The sequence below is a fragment of the Chelon labrosus genome (genome assembly GCF_963514085.1).
Source record: "Chelon labrosus genome assembly, chromosome: 5".
Taxonomy (NCBI): domain Eukaryota; kingdom Metazoa; phylum Chordata; class Actinopteri; order Mugiliformes; family Mugilidae; genus Chelon; species Chelon labrosus.
Window position 1 is genome coordinate 4,290,426 of NC_140341.1, and position 17,206 is coordinate 4,307,631.

General features: G+C 41.6%; 2 protein-coding genes across 2 annotated transcripts; both read right to left on the reverse strand.

The window, feature by feature from the left end:
• Positions 1 to 570: 570 nt before the first annotated feature.
• Positions 571 to 2,297, reverse strand: LOC311487854 (trace amine-associated receptor 13c-like). The gene is made up of 2 exons (XM_084544252.1): positions 2,093 to 2,297; positions 571 to 1,849 (listed from the first exon to the last, which is right to left on the reverse strand). The coding sequence occupies exons 1-2, from the start codon at positions 2,263 to 2,265 to the stop codon at positions 1,033 to 1,035; spliced, it is 990 nt and encodes a 329-aa protein (XP_084400378.1). The 5' UTR covers positions 2,266 to 2,297; the 3' UTR covers positions 571 to 1,032.
• A 7,150-nt stretch (positions 2,298 to 9,447) lies between these two features.
• Positions 9,448 to 11,052, reverse strand: LOC311488096 (trace amine-associated receptor 13c-like). The gene is made up of 2 exons (XM_084544605.1): positions 10,523 to 11,052; positions 9,448 to 10,352 (listed from the first exon to the last, which is right to left on the reverse strand). The coding sequence occupies exons 1-2, from the start codon at positions 10,693 to 10,695 to the stop codon at positions 9,536 to 9,538; spliced, it is 990 nt and encodes a 329-aa protein (XP_084400731.1). The 5' UTR covers positions 10,696 to 11,052; the 3' UTR covers positions 9,448 to 9,535.
• Between the last annotated feature and the right edge of the window lie 6,154 nt (positions 11,053 to 17,206).

The following is a 17,206-nucleotide window of genomic DNA, read 5'->3' on the forward strand; positions in this document are numbered from 1 at the left end:
ATCAGGCATAACATTATGACCACCGTCATAATATTGTGAGTCTCCCTTGCGGTGACTCATGCCTTCTGAGGGTGTTTCCCAGCAGAACATTGAACTGTCACAATATGGTCAATGTTATTTACTTCTCCTGTCAGTGGTCATAATATTGTGGCTGATGTAATATTTCATTTTTAATTTTGAAACTTTCTCATTTTGTGCAATTTAGAAACATGTAAAGGTTTGATTAATTTAAGATGAGATTATAAAACAAGAAAACCAATTTGCAGAAATGTCCGTGGCACAGTAAAAATTTTACATTGCAGCTTTTCTTTCTGCGTTAATAGACAGACTTGGACTTGGATAAAGTTTATTCATCCACAAGGGAAATTGCTTGGTCACAGTAGCTTAGTTGTACATAAAAAACACTCTAAAGAACCTCAGATAAAAAAAAAAATAAATTAAATAAAATAGAAATAAAAAGGGTTAGGGTTAAAATAAAATCTAGTAAAATAAAAATAGTATAAGCAAAATGTACAAATTAGCATATGGACAAATGTACAAGAAATAGAGACGGAAGAATATAAATTATATATACAGGGTAAGGTGTAAGAAGTGCAGTAGTGTCCATTAACATGGAGTTATCTGTTACAGAAAGGTGAGTTGTTGTACAGCTGGACAGAGAATGGTATGAATGACATAAAAAGATAAAGATAAAGAGCCTTTATTTGTCATTATATTATACAAGTATCATATAACGAGATTGCATGGTCAGACATGGAGGGTCGGTCCTGAGCCGCTGCACTTGCGCGCGCCGCCACTGTGGGCCAACCTGACCGGTGCCTAACACCTAGCATGTTTTGATGATGGGAGGAAACCGGAGTGCCCGGAGAAAACCCACGCAGGCACCAACGCTACCCACTGTGCCACCGTACTGCCTGTAGATGTCAGAGATTCATAATATTTGTCTCAAATACTGAGGATGAAAAGATTGTCACAGGCTGAGAAACACCAAAATTATCCTTTAAAATCATTTGTAGCACATATTCCATTTTCCTACAGTATGTTGGCCTCACAGGAGCCAGGCTGCAGTATCTGCAGAGTGGCAATGAGTTTAACAGCGTTTCTGAACCAGGGGTAAAACAGTGCATAGATCACAGGGTTTATACAGGAGTTAAAATAGAACAGATACAGGACAAAAGCTGCAGCTGAGCTATTGAGTGAGTTTTCATCAGCAAGAGCGACACAGTAATATGGACAGAAACATATGAGAAACACAACTATGAGAACACCCAGAGTCCTGGCTGCTTTCAGCTCAGATTTCCTCGATGTTACAGTCACTGAAACCTGGAGTGTGACGGCCGTAACGTGAGAGCGCATGGCACGAGCCTGAGACACAGCCACCACAAAAACTCTCATGTACAGAGCTATGATGACGGTTACTGGAATAATAAAGGACAAAATGAGGTCAATGATACCTGAAATGTAGTCGACAACAATGATGCATTCTCCGTAACAAGACTTGTTCCAACCTGGTTGATTCAGGTCGTCCTTTACCATGAAGCTACTGAAGAAAATGGAATAGAGCCAACACAGACAAACGCAGAGTTGAACTCTTTTCTCAGTGACTCTGGTGGCGTAATGCATGGGGTCACAAATAGCCACATAGCGGTCAATCGATATGAGCACCATGTTAGCTACTGAAGCAGAGGTAACAAGGAAGGATACACAATTACACAAAGCACACACGAGATCACCGAGAAACCAGCAGGCTGTGTTCCAGATGATTTCTACGGGCATCAACAGGAAGCCGACGAGAAAGTCTGAGACGGCCAAGGAGAGGAGGAGGATGTTGGTGGGAGTGTGGAGCCTCCTGCAAAACACAAAAACATTAGTAAATCCTCGTGTTTCAAATGACACAACAACCCAAGCACCTGTTAAAAAGGGAAAGTACAAGTCTTGACATTTAAAGCTACTGAGGTCATGGTGGATATAAATTGAAGCTGATGAAAGGTGATCAGTGGTCATTGGTGTCAAGGTGAAAAATCATTCTTTGCTACTTCAAAGACAATTAATTTTAAATCTATAGAAGCTGTAAAGAAAAGTTAATCTCTGCCTGAAGTGGGAGACTGAGATGATGACGAGCAGGTTGAGAAAAACAGTCAGCACAGAGATGGAGAACAACACGATGTAAAGAAGCACAAGTTCAGAGTGAGGAGATGTTGGCTTTTTGCAGGAGGTGTTAAAGAGCTGTGGAAAGCAGAGGTCCGCTTCATCCTTGGTCTCCATCTTCAGAGATCCGCACCTCTGTCAGCTTTTAGTTATATAATGAAGAAATTACCCTAACCCCTCCCCTTCCTGACAGGGACTACTCTGACTGTTGCACTGCAGTTATAGGCCCGTATCAAACCTCCCACTTCCCGTAGGTCCGAGTTAGGACTTTGAGGACATTGCCGTTCCCAGCTGCTCCTGTTCAATTCTTCAAGGATATTCACGTCAACCATTGACTGTAAGAAAAGTGGACGCCATGACGGCTCCTCAAAAGTGAAGCCAAAGCATGTGGAGCTCCCCCTGGTGCCTCTCTGTAGTACTGCATGTAGTTTGACATTATTGACACTTTAGGGGAAATGATCAAGCACATCAAGTTCTTTTAAAGTGTTCAGCTGGCAGCTTCATGTGTTAATATCCTAATAAAGGCATTTGATATTTAATCTTGGAAAGAGGAGATAAAGGGATTCCCAGAGTGAATGAGGAAACGGCAACATCCGGTGGCCTTTTGAGGAGCTGCAGCTGGACTGAGCGCCTCTCTCTTTCACGCCAATGAGAGAACAGATGTTCCCATCAAATACAAAGATCCAGTTCAGGAGTTTTCCAAATAAATGTTGTGATGGATACGTCAGGGACCTCTAAATGTTTTCAGCAAATGCACACATCCTGGAAAAGTACCTGCTTGGAGACATGTCCATAGCTGTTTCAGGTTTTCAATCGGTGGTTACTTCACTGTTTGTGATATAACTGCAGAACAGCCAAGTGTCTGTGGTTAGTTAGCTGTCTCTAAACAAAGTGGGACAGTCCGGAGTGTGTGGTTAACTCAGTGTCTTTAATAAAGGGATTCTCAAAGTGGTTGAAGAAACTGCACCGTCTGGTGGCCATTCGAGGAACTGCAGCGGACCTCGTGGGCATCTGTCAGTTCAGAGAATCTGTGTGAAGCTTCCACTAAATAAACGGATCGAATAGTTGACACTAACGATAAATACAGACAAATACAGATCCTGTTGATAGTTTAGAAGTTTTCTAATAATATCAGTCATAATCCTATTTCAGAATCAGAATACTTTATTAATCCTTCAAGGACATTGTTTTGTTGCTGTTGCTCCCGTAAAGTGACAGTTGCTAGTTGAGTAAAGGTAATACAAAAATATATAAAAAATAAGTAATAAAGTAATAAGTAAGATGCATTTAGAGTAAAGGAACAATCTTGCAGAAGTATTCACAATATACAGAGAGTTTGCAAATAAATTAATGGCGTCTGAAGTGTTAAAGGTGTTAAGAGTGACCAACACTCAGCGGGAGGAGTTATAAAGTTTGATGGCCACAGGCAGGAATGACCTCCTGTGGCGTTCTGTTGTACATTTGGGTAGAATGAGTCTGTTACTGAAGGTACTCTTTAGACTGACCAGTATGTTGTGGAGTGGGTGAGATGTGTTGTCCAGGATGGTCTTAACTCTTGCCTGCATCCTCCTCTTTGACACTGTGTTTAAAGAGTCCAACAACATCACTGGCCTTGCGGATCAGTTTGAGTCTATTTGCGTCTGCTGCTCGCAGCCTGCTGCCCCAGCATGCAATTTTTTGCCATATGCTTAGCAGGGCTAATACCGACTACTCGACTTTACTGCTGTGCCATGACTCTATTTAACAGACTCCCCTCTGGCAGGCGGCTGCGATTCATCAAGTGCAGGACCACTCCCATGGCGAACATTTATTTTTTTAATTTTTCCCAAACGCAGTGCGGCTGTTCAGCAATGCCAGGGCACCCCCATGAACACATCAAACTCACCACCATCCCACTGTAAATGTTCCTGTTGTGTATATACAGTGTATATATATTTTTGTATATTTGAGTGCGGAGTTCCATATTTACTATTGCTGTTTTATTTTTATTTTATTTATGCATATTGTGTTTATGCCTCTTTAGTTGTAAGGGAGCTACACAGTAAAGAGTATTGGAACAGGAGGAATTGAAGAGTGAGACTAGCTCCTCAGTGTCAGCACAAGAAGGAAGGGCATCAGAGATACGAGGAAAATGAGTGTGCATGAATGCATTGGAGAATTGTGTAGCTGAGTTTATGGCAGGAATGGGAAGAGGCTCTGCAGCAGTGAGATCACACCCCAAGGGGGAGCCAGTGTGACATTTAATATTAACCAGAAAGTCATCTAAAGGCAGGACGGGCCTACTGGAGGATATAATGGTGCAGATGGGGCATGTACTGCACCAGGATGGCCTAGAGGGGGAGCTGGTGAGATCAGTGGTAACTGCAGACTAACACAAAGACGAGGGTGAGGAGGGTGAGGAAAAGCAGCCAGGAAATAACAGAGGATGAGTGGTTTGAACATCCTTCTGCGAGAGGGCATCAGCACTAATTGAACGTGCTAGGTTGTACTGAGAGGACAGGGGTAGGGGCGCAGAGAGGCCAGGTGATGGAAATGATGTTAGTGGTCATACACGGAGGGACAGCTGATATGATATGGCATGCTGTATGTTGATTTCAAGCAAGCAGCTACCAGACTTGTTTAGATGGAGGTCATCAGGTGAAAATGGAGAGGATCAGGACCAAAATGAGTCGAAGTTGTGGATAAAGCTAATTTTGAGGGAGCCACACATTGACTGCAGGATGTGGGGATGGGGCCGAAGATGAAAGTGGATTTTCCGCCGCTGATGAGATCAAACAGACCAATAAAATTGGCCTTTGTAAACTCTGAATGCCGGCGATTGATGTCACATGTGCCATCATGGACAATTATCTTTGTGATGGACAATGGAAGTGATGTTAAGAGACTGGGAAGTTTGTCCGGGATATCAACAGTTGTGGCCCCAGGCATGCAGTGGGTAATGGCATTGGAAAAAAAACGGATGTTTCTCACCAGCGAGTTGCCGAAAATCAGCGCCATAGGAGCAACAAAGAGGATGGGGCAGAAGAGGGTCCTGCTCCCTGAGGCTGGAAAACATTTTGGATATGGACAACTTGCGGACTTTAGGTAGATGGGGGCGATTAAGGAGTTTTCCACCATGTCTGCCAGGGGTGGAGGCAGGTCCCAGTAGGACCTTCAGCTTGGCTCTGGGTGATCCCACTGGTCAGCAGAGACATCAGTTGCAGCAGCAGGGACAGTCTTATCAAATTCCTCAGTGGATACAGGAGCAGACTTCTTGCCCAGGATGACAACGGAGTCATTTGAGGCCGTTATTGCAGTCGCACCAGCATACATGGAGTCCATGAATTCTCCATTTATGATCTGATGTGAAATGGAGATTCTGCCTTCCAGCTGAAAGATGATCTGTGATTTGTGCAGACAGCCATCATACCCTGGAGATGAGGTGAGTGGAGGCATGGCTCGTTCAGAGGTGGTGTGTTCTGGGGGAAAAAAGATACAGCTATGGCATGTAAAGAGGTCTTTGGTGCTATAGCGTATAGTAGCAGCATGGAGAAACGCTACTGCAGGCTAGCAGTGACTACCAGTGGAATGTAGGCGGGATCAACACTCACCGAGAGAGGCCCATTTCTGGGCCTGCTTCGGTGAGTGGATCAGATGGTTAAATTTGTGGCTCCTCCCAGCTGATGGTGAAGTTTGATGGTGCAACTTTGCAAAGTGCTGTCAGTTTGTCTGAGCGCTCGTACCGCTGCAAACAGTGCAGGCCATATCAAAGCACTATATGAAAATAGGTTAACCCATTCAGACCGGATCACGCATCTGTGCGTGTTTACCATTAAGGCCGGCAAACGCATCTGTGTCATTTTGAGCGTTGTCGTCTTTTTCGAGGCACATGGCCAATTATATGCACTGTGACTGGCTGAAATATTCTTGGGTGAGTGACAGAGATGCTTAGGGATTTTTTTTTTTAAACTCATGTGACTAATAAAACGCTTTGTGATTGGTCGAAATAAGTCTACACGTGGAGTATGTTTTGATCGAACATTTTAAACACCGTGCTAGCGATCTGTCACGGCTGACTCAAGTGAAGGAAGTGATATTGACGAAGTAATTGAAAAAATAGATCTTTACTGATTTTCAAAATTTTAAAATTTTTTGGAGTTTATTGATTTTTTTAAAAAAAAAAAAAATGCATTTGAAGATTATGCCCTAGCAAGTCAGTCAAGTTGAAAGCCAAAGAAGTAAGCTGTCAAATGCTTTTATCTCATGTTTTTATCTGCTACAGAGCCTGAGAAATTAAGGTTTAAGTGTTGACATATTCTGAAAAACCTCAGGTTTTGAGAGGGGGTTTACAGAAGAGTGTTTAGGCCTGAATGGGTTAAACAGCTGCCGATTTCTGCAGATCCAGCAGAGCTGCGATAGTGAACTAAACAAGTACCAATCCACTAAAAACGTCTTTAATTTGAGGGTTTAAAAAAACGGCTATAACAGTCTCGGGACGCAATAACGATCCGGCGTCCATATAGTACATGGATTGTATCAGATATATAGGTCATATAAGCTCCAACTCCATGTTAGTGGATGGAGCCAAAATAAAACAATATATCTCCTTATGTCTCATATTTGTCCTTTTCCAGGTGATGTTTTTCTGCAGGGGGTTTTAGATAAACAAGTAATTATCCTATTGTATAATTACTGCATGGGTGATTCTTTCAGCTGGCAACAAGTTATTTAACTCCAACTGATGCAATGAGTAGCTTCTCATTTCTTAAAAAACCATGTCTAAAGACACATCCTGTGGTCGTGGAAAAGATGTTAGTCTGTTTGAGAAGGGTCAAATCATTGGCATGCATCAAGCAGAGAAAACATCTAAGGAGATTGTAGAAACTACTAAAACTGGGTTAAGAACTGTCCAACGCATTATTAAAAACTGGAAGGATAGTGGGGAACCATCGTCTTCCAGGACGAAATGTGGTTAGAAAAATATACTGATTGATCATGACTGGCGATCACTTAAACATTTGGAGAAATCAAATCGAAGAAAAACAGTAGAACTCAGGGCCATGTTTAATAGTGAAAGTAAGAGCATTTCCACATGTACGGTGTAGACCACTAATCAGTGAGGCTAACTGGGAAAAGGCTTCAATTTGCTAGGGAGCATAACGATTGGACTCTGGAGCAATGGAAGAAGGTCATGTGGTCTGATGAGTCCAGATTTACCCTGTTCCAGAGTGATGGGGGCATCAGGGTAAGAAGAGAGGCAGATGAAGTGACGCACCCATCATGCCTAGTGTCTACTGTACAAGCCTGTGTGGGCAGTGCTATGATCTGGGGTTGCTGCAGTTGCTCAGGTCTAGGTTCAGCAACATTATGTGTCCAAAGAATGAGGTCAGCTGACTACCTGAATATACTGAATGGCCAGGTTTTTCCATCAATGGATCATATTCCAAGATGACAATGCCAGGATTCATGGGGCTCAGATTGTGAAAGAGTGGTTCAGGGAGCATGAGACATCATCTTCACACATGGATTGGCCACCACAGAGTCCAGACCTTAACCCCATTGAGAATCTTTGGGATGTGCTGGAGAAGGCTTTGCGCAGTGGTCACTCTCCATCATCAATACAAGATCTTGGTGAAAAATTAATGCAACACTGGATGGAAATTGCCGTACTGTATTTAGAAGAAGCTGCTCAGTCCAGTCTGTTGTTAAATCACCATCTGTAGAGAGTGCTGCGTCAGCTGTCCAGCTTCCAGATGTAGTTGGATGTTGTCACTTTGGATTGTGAAATGCGTTTTTATTTTTGTATTCACATTTTCTTCAAGAAAACTAAACAAGAAAAAATATCCAAGCACATCAAGTTTGTCTGTGTTCAGTTAGCAGCTTCACATGTTAATATCCTAATAAAGGCATTTGAGAGGTTGATATTTAATCATCTTAGAAAGCGGAGATAAAATGATTCCCAGAGTGGATGAGAAAACGGCAACATCTGGTGGCCTTTTGAGGAACTACAGCTGGACTGTTGCGTGATGAGAACACCAGTTAATGCGTTTCTATGAAAGAGAGACAAATGCAAAGATCCAGTTAAGGAGTTTTCAAAAATAAATAAATATTATGATGGATACTTCAGGGACCTAAAAGTTTTCAGCAAATAGACATCCTGCTTGGAGTCATGTCTGTCCGTTTCTCAAAATGGATGAGGAAACGATTTAACACTAGGACACAATGTGTAACGTTAGTCATGACGGTGGACAGCCTAATGTACAGAAGCGTACTGCTGCCACACTTTAGAAAAAAAAAGGCTCAATATTAAGTAATTACGTGAAAGTTTCATGTTATAACAATATATTTTTCACGTTTTAACAAGATAAGTATCACGTTATTACATGAAATTATCATGTTATTTCATGAAATTATCACGTTATTTCATGATGATGATATTTTCACGTTATAACGTGAACATTATCATGAAATAACGTGATCATTTCCTGTTATAACGTGAAAATATCATTATCATGAAATAACGTGATAATTTCATGTAATAACGTGATACTTATCTTGTTAAAACGTGAAAAATATATTGTTATAACAAGAAACTTTCACGTGATTACGTAATAAGTCTTTGTGTGTGTGTGTGTGTGGCAGCAATACGCTTTCGTACTAATGGACTGCTGCCTCTTGTCAGAGAAGTGTCTCAAAGAGTCTGTTAGTTCAGCTTAAGCTTTGAGGGAAGGGGCCTCTGTGGATCATCCCACAGATACGTGATCAGTTTAGGATCTAGTGAATTTGGAGGCCAGGTCAACACCTTGTGCCATTCTTCGTGTTTTTTTTTTTTTGTTTTTTTTTAAGTTGTTGCTAAAGTGTTTTTGTGTGTGTGTCTGTGTCAGGCTGCATTCTGCTGGGGATGGCTGCTGCCATCAAGGAGTGTCATTGCTATGGAGTGGGGGTGCCTGGTCTGGTCTAGGTGGGTACATGTCTAAGTAACATCCACACCAATTAATGCCAGGTCCAGAAGTTTCCCAGCAGAACATTGAACTGTCACAAGATGGTCAATGTTATTCACTTCTCCTGTCAGTGGTCATAATGTTGTGGCTGATAATGTGATATTTCATCAACCCATTTTGCAATTTAGAAAAAAAAAACATAACATAACAAAACATGTGACATTTAAAAGTTTGATTAATTTAAGATGAGGTTATGCAACAAGAAACCCAATTTGCAGAAATATCTGTGGCACAGGGAAAAAAAATGCTGCAGTGTAAAAACTTTTGTGTTAATTATAGAGATTTTCACTATTCAGCCAATTCAGAATATTTGTCTCAAATACTGAGGATAAAAAGATTGTCACAGGTTGAGAAACACCAAAATTATCCTTTAGTTTAAAATCATTTGTAGCACATATTCCATTTTCCTACTGTATGCTGGCCTCACAGGAGCCAGGCTGCAGTATCTGCAGAGTGGCAATGAGTTTAACAGCGTTTCTGAACCAGGGGTAAAACAGTGCATAGATCACAGGGTTTATACAGGAGTTAAAATAGAACAGATACAGGACAAAAGCTGCAGCTGAGCTATTGAGTGAGTTTTCATCAGCAAGAGCGACACAGTAATATGGACAGAAACATATGAGAAACACAACTATGAGAACACCCAGAGTCCTGGCTGCTTTCAGCTCAGATTTCCTCGATGTTACAGTCACTGAAACCTGGAGTGTGACGGCCGTAACGTGAGAGCGCATGGCACGCGCCTGAGACACAGCCACCACAAAAACTCTCATGTACAGAACTATGATGACGGTTACTGGAATAATAAAGGACAAAATGAGGTCAATGATTCCTGAAATGTAGTCAACAACAATGATGCATTCTCCGTAGCAGGAGTTCTTCCATCCTGGTTGATTCAGGTCATCTTTTACAATGAAACTGCTGAAGAAAACAGAATAGAGCCAACACAGACAAACACAGAGTTGAACTCTTTTCTCAGTGACTTTCGTGGGGTAATGCATGGGGTCACAAATGGCCACATAGCGGTCAATCGATATGAGCACCATGTTAGCTACTGAGGCAGAGGTAACAATGAAGGATAGATAATTATACAAAGCACACACGAGATCACCGAGAAACCAGCAGGCTGTGTTCCGAATGATTTCTCCGGGCATCAACAGGAACCCGACGAGAAAATCTGAGACGGCCAAGGAGAGGAGGAGGATGTTAGTGGGAGTGTGGAGCCTCCTGCAAAACAAAAACATAAGTAAAGCATCATGTTTAAATGACCCAACAACCCAAGCACCTGTTAAAAAGGAAAAGTACAAGTCTTGACATTTAAAGCTACTGAGGTCATGGTGGATCAAAGACAATTCATTTTAAATCTATAGAAGCTGTAAAGAAAAGTTAATCTCTGCCTGAAGTGGGAGACTGAGATGATGACGAGCAGGTTGAGAAAAACAGTCAGCACAGAGATGGAGGACAGCACAATCTGAAGAAGCACAAGTTCAGAGTGAGGAGATGTTGGCTTTTTGCAGGAGGTGTTGAAGAGCTGTGGAAAGCAGAGGTCTGCTTCATCCTTGGTCTCCATCTTCAGAGATGTCCACCTCTACCAGCCTTCTAACAAAATGAGTTATATAATGGAGAAATTACCCCAACCCCTCCTCTTCCTGACGGGGACTACTGATTGTTATAATAATGCACAGTTACTGGCCTGTATCAAACCTCCCACTTCTCAAAACAGTTTTCACGAGTAAGGACTTTGATGACATTGCTGTTCTGAGCTGCTCCTGTTCAATTCTTCAGGGATATTTACGTCAACCATTGACTGTATTTATAAAAAAAAAAAAGTGGATGCCATGATAGTTCCTTTAATGTGAAGCCAAAGCATGTAGAGGTCCCCCTGGTGGCTGGCTGCAGTATTGGTCATAAGCTCCACCCCCTCCATGTTAGTGGATGGAGCCAAACTAAAACAATATATCTCTTTTTGTCTCATGCTTGTACTTTTCCAGGGGATGTTTTTCTGAAGGAGGTTTTAAAGGCACAAGAATGAGGATGAGATGCGACCATATGAAGTGAAGGAACTGACATGACATAAAGTGGAAGTCTTTTGGTTGTCTTGTGGTGACTACAGACTAATCAGTCTGTGATTTGCGTACTGTATTTAGAAAAAGCTGCTCCGTCCAGTCTGTGGTTAATTCACCATCTGTGGACAGTGCGGCATCAACCGTCCAGTTTCCAGATGTAGTTGGATGTTGTTGTCACTAGTTTGGATTGTAACACGTTTTTAATGTGTTATTTTTTTTTTTTCCAGAAAACTAAAGAAAATATACGAGCATGTCAAGTTTTTTTTTTTTTTTTTTTTTTTTTTTTCAGAGAATCGGTGTGAAGCTTCCAATGAATAGTTGATGCTTCCAATAAATACATAGATCCTACTGATAGTTTAGTATTTTTCAAATAAATAATATAATTAGAATCCTATTTATTGCCACATATGCTCACACATACCGGGAATTTGTCTTGGTGTTTAGAATCGGAATTCTAAGTTTGGTGACCTCCGATTGATGTAACCGGGTGTCATTACTGCCGATGTGAATAACAACTTTACCATATTTAACCTTAGCTTTAGCCAGCAGTTTAAGGTAAGATTTAGTGTTGCCCGCTATGGTCCCTGAAATGCATCGAACTATGGTCGCTGGATTCTCTATCTTCACGTTCTGCAAAATAGTTGCCAATTACCAGAATTGGTTTCTCAGTGGGTGTGTTGCTGAGTGGGGAAAATCAGTTCGAAACATGAAGGGGTTGGTGATCTATGGACCGGGTAGGACTATACTTCCTTTGTACCATCACCCAGCCACCCTGGTTAGCTGCTGGTTTATTTTCCATGGTGCGGAGCCGTGCTTCCAGTTCAGAGAGCCTCACCTCAATGCTACGAATAAACTACATTTATTATAAGTACCATCACCGTTAAATCATGCAGTGGAGTAACTAAGCATGTGACAGGACGTGCAGGAGACAGGAGGAGAAGCAGAGGGTGACAGGGATACTACCGTCAGTGTGGCCAATGGGAGGAAATGAGCGTTCAGAGTCTGTCTATTTCGCGACCCTCCTCTCCATGGGCATCATAGGAGTCTTCATCAGAAGTCTCCTTCAGCCACCTCCCAAATTTATCACTTTCTCCACCACCCCCGCCAGCATCTAGACTTGGACTCCTGTCCATATCTACTAGTGATGGGTAGATGAGGCCTTGTGAAGCATTGTGGCACATTACCCAAACCCAGGGTGAGGGTTGTTGTTTGTTTTGTTTGTTTTGTTTTTTTTATCTACAAAGTTTTTCCTGTGTCTTGGCATGTAGGGACAGCCTGAAGAGGTTTGGGTAAATGAGTTTTTGGCTGGCCCAATATTTCAAGGGATCCTGAGATCTTGGCAGGTTGCCCTCGACAAGGTATCTCTGGACCTCAATAATGGAATCTGCTGTGGCGTTGGTGGCCTCCCTGCCAACTTCCTCATCGAGCTGCTGCCACAGGTTATCAAAAAAGACGACAAATTGGCATTTTAGTTTTAGTCATCAATTACAAATCAGTACATGATTTGCAAGCAAATACATGCACAAATAAACTGATAAAACTGAACATAACATGCCTGAAGTGGGTGCCGATAACTGTTGTGAAGAAAGTCCAGGCTGTGGCTCAGTTGATGTGCGCCCAATTACAGCTGCACATTCCAATTTCAGTCTATTGACTGCTTCACTGCATTTTGAGGACCTCCGAAATCCGAGTGATTTAAATCTGGGGTCCAGACGTGTTGATAGGGTCAGCACACTTAATGACTCCAGATTGGAAGCAGTGTCTGTGACTCGTCACCTAAGGTGTTCATGGAGGTGTATTGCTGCCTGTGTGTGCAAAGTTGAAGCGTTGCGCTCAAGTGCATGACATAGCATTTTCATCATGGGGATGACCTTTGATCCTGAAACTCTCTTCTCCCCAGACAACTCCACTGTGGCTTGATGGAAAGGAGCAAGCACAAGAAGTATTTCTGCTATGATAAACTCATCAGCCGTAAGTGGAGTTATGTCTGTTGTTAGTAAGGCAAGACATACCCACACTGGTTCCTTCTCATCCTTTAGCCTCACCAGCATTTCATATGTGCTGTTCCAACGTGTTGGTACCTCATTGATAAGTTTCAGGGTTGGCCGTCCCAACTGTTGCTGCACTTGAGCAAGCATCTCTTTGGCTGTGGTACATGATCTGAAGTATGTTACGATTTGCCTAGATTTGTGTCTGATTTCTGTAAATGCAGGGATTTGATCACATGACTTTACTATTAAATTTAGAGTGTATGCAATGCAAAACACAATGCCGAATATGGAGATGTTTTGTAGATGCAATCATGTTTGGTGCTGCGTCGGTCACAAGACACTTTACTTTATTAGTTATGGCCCAGTCATCCATCATGCCCCTTTTGACTTTGGCCAAATTGTCTGCAGTGTGACTTTGTGGAAAGTGTTGCACTCCCAACACAAATATACACAACTGCATATTCTCATTAATGTAGTGAGAGGTAAGAGCCAAGTAAGCCTCCATATTCACAGATGTCCACATGTCAGCTGTTATACTCACTGCCACAGCTTGCTGTACTTCCATTTTCACCTGTTCTCGTTCCTTCTCATATTTTGCCCACCATTTTTCTTGGACAGTCTGAAATTTTAACCAAGTTAAGCCAAAAGCAAATCAATATATTTAACTACTTATGTAGACATTTTCTACACTAACCTTTCTGGTTGGCAATACATATGATGGCTCAAGGACCTGAAGCAGTTCCCCGAAGCCTTCACACTCAACAGTGCTGATAGATGACTTAATCATCCTTTCTAACTTTTCTACCTTTGACAGGGCAACCTCATACACTGTTAGCGACCACATTAGCTGGGGCAGTAAACCAAATTGCAAGCACCATAATTTTAACTTCCCTGGTAGCCCTGACCGCTCTATGCTTGAAATGCCTTGAATCATTTCCTGCCTCAACCCTTCAAACTGTGCCTTATCACTGAGACTTGCATCATACCATCTTCCCAAACTCTTCACTGGCTTCTCTCGGACTGTGGGCACCACCTCATCATTTATAACAAACTTCTTATCTACTACCTTTCGTTTAACAATGGAAATACTCCTAGATTTAATAGGCTTCACTTTCATCCTAGCCCACTGCAGGTTGCTATTTAGCTTATCCAGCAATCTTCTGGTAAAAGGAGCAGTTGACATTGTAGTCGTCATGTCGTCCATGTAGGCCCTAAATGGGGGGAGGCAAAACCCTCCATGCAGCCTTTCTCCACCTACCACCCATATATACCTGCACTATATACAATGACAGTAAGGTTGAATCTAATCTAAAATGAGCATTACCTCAAGAATAAATCAAACAAGTGGATAGGTTTGTCTAAATCATGCTTAGACATAATTCATGTAATTTGTCTTTAGTGGGCTTGACTCCTGTAATGGTCTCCTTACACATCTATTGTCCATGTGTCCTTACTACGAAGTTTATTATTCTCAGATCTTTACACTGACTTCCTGTATGTCAAACACTGAGGAAAAACTACCGTTGGTTTATGAAGCACTGAGCGGTTTAGGCCAAAGATACATTTCTGATCTGTGTTTACATCATGAACCTCATCAGGGACAGGTTTTCTTGCAACACATACATGGACACATGCAGCATAATTATAATTTTATTCTTCAGGTATCTGGGGAAAAAGAAACATTTCTGGTCTAACTCAAATAAGGACAAATCATTCATATTCCCCTGTTTTAGCTTATTTTTGTTTAAATTAAAATCTCAAAGTAACATCTTGGATATTTTAATATTTTGCTTGGATATATAATATGTAATATATAATATATATAACATAAGTCAAAGAGGATTTATTAGGTAAAGTGCAGATACTTAACGCTACTGAGGTCACAGCAGACAGAAGATTAAGTTGACTATTGTAAAACATGATTTGAGTTTTCAGTAAAAGTTTGAATTTGTCCAGGTGCAATATAATTGTTAGCTCAATGTCAGTTTACATTAAATCTACAGTAGCTGTAAAATGAAATGATTTCCGCCTGAAGTGAGAAACTGAGATGATGACGAGCAGGTTGAGAACCACAGTCAGCACAGAGATGGAAGACAGCGTGATGTGAAGGAGAACAAGTTCTGAGTGAGGAAACGTTAGCTTTTTGCAGGAGGCGTTGAAGAGGTGTGGAAAGCAGAGGTCTGCTTCGTCCTCCGTCTCCATCTTTAGAGATTTTAAGCTTTCTTAACAAATATTTAACTGGTGACTCTCTCACTTTAACCCTCTTCTTCTTTCTCTTGGTCAAAACACATTGCCCTCCCTCTCTCCCTCCCTCACTCTGCCAAGGGAAAAGATCCTGTCCCGACATTTGCAATGTCTGTGCCAAATGATGAAATTGCACAATAATGCACAGTATTCTAACTAAAGCCATAACGTGTGTGAGTGTAGGTGTTTGAATCTGTGTATGTTGGGTGCACACCAGAAAGATGTTTTTTTCCTCTGCTTGAATGGGTGCAGGACATGAACACATGTCAGGTCAAAACAAATACATTTGTGGAGCAGGACATTTGAGTCTCCCCTGCACAGTTGTGGTTATATTTTACATATGACTCTACCACTCTCTGCTTCTTAATCATGCCAGGATGCATGTCAATAACGGCTAGTAATATTTCTATATTCTTGGCTAATTATTAACTTTAGTAACTTTTCATTTGAATCCACTGTCAGGGGGGCAGTCAGTTTCCCTTCCTCTGAATAATGTCCAATAAGAATGTGCAATAATAACGTGCAGTCTGTTTTTTCTCTTTACGTGCAATAACAAACCATTAACACAATACTTATTAATCTTTTTTTGGTGTTGGGTATTTGGGGGTTATTTACTCGTTTTTATTCAATTCTTGTACATGTATGTACGACAGTGCTGTGTACCATGGAGATGTCAATTTCCCTGCAGAAACCTTCCAAGGGGATCAATAAAGCTAGCCAGCTGTTGAAACTGTTGAACCTGGCATTTGTGTGAACCTGGCATTACTTGTACTACCCACCTTGGCCAGACAAGGCACCCCCACCCCATAGCAATGACACTCTACCTATATTAACAATAAACCTTGAAACCTTAAATTTACTCTTAAGAAACTCAGAATTTGAGTTCAGCATTTCAATGCCACGTTGTCAGAAGTGGTCAGTTTAAGCACACCCCTTTTAGACTAACAGCATACCGCCAGCCTAGCCAAGAATATAGAAATAGTACTAGCCGTTATTGACATGCATCCTGGCATGATTAAGAAGCAGAGAGAGGTAGAGTCATATGTAAAATATAACCACAAATGTGCAGGGGAGACTCAAATGTCCTGCTCCACAAATGTATTTGTTTTGACCTTACATGTGTTCATGTCCTGCACCCATTCAAGCAGAGGAAAAAAAAAAACATCTTTCTGGTGTGCATCCAACATACACAGATTCAAACACCTACACTCACACACAAACACCTTGTGGCTTTAGTTAGAATATTTCATCATTTGGCACAGACATTGCAAATGTCGGGACAGGATATCTTCCCTCGGCAGAATGAGGGAGGGAGGGCAATGTGTTTTGACCAAGGAGAAAGAAGAAGACTGTTAAAGTGAGAGAGTCACCAGTTAAATATTTAAGAAAGCTTAAAATCTCTAAAGATGGAGACGGAGGACGAAGCAGACCTCTGCTTTCCACACCTCTTCAACGCCTCCTGCAAAAAGCCAACATCTCTTCACTCTGAACTTGTGCTCCTTCACATCGTGCTGTCCTCCATCTCTGTGCTGACTGTGGTTCTCAACCTGCTCGTCATCATCTCAGTCTCTCACTTCAGGTAGAGTTTGTATTGTTTAACAGATAGTGTGGATGCAATGTAAATTGTCTTTGAGCTAGCAATGAATGGCAATGGACCCGGGCAAATTAAACTCTTACTGGAAACTCAAATGTTAGACTTGTGACTTTCACCTGGTCCAAAAGTGAAAAATCAGAAAACATTTAAACTCCTATTTTAGGAAATGATTACTTGATTTGTCAT

What these genes read in the sequence shown, in the direction of transcription:
- LOC311487854 (XM_084544252.1), bottom strand. Translation starts at nt 2,265, where the DNA reads ATGGAGACCAAGGATGAAGCGGACCTCTGCTTTCCACAGCTCTTTAAC. An exon ending in ATCTCAGTCTCCCACTTCAG is followed by an intron (nt 1,850 to 2,092) that starts GCAGAGATTAAC and finishes TGTGTTTTGCAG; the next exon opens with GAGGCTCCACACTCCCACCA.
- LOC311488096 (XM_084544605.1), bottom strand. Translation starts at nt 10,695, where the DNA reads ATGGAGACCAAGGATGAAGCAGACCTCTGCTTTCCACAGCTCTTCAAC. An exon ending in ATCTCAGTCTCCCACTTCAG is followed by an intron (nt 10,353 to 10,522) that starts GCAGAGATTAAC and finishes TTTGTTTTGCAG; the next exon opens with GAGGCTCCACACTCCCACTA.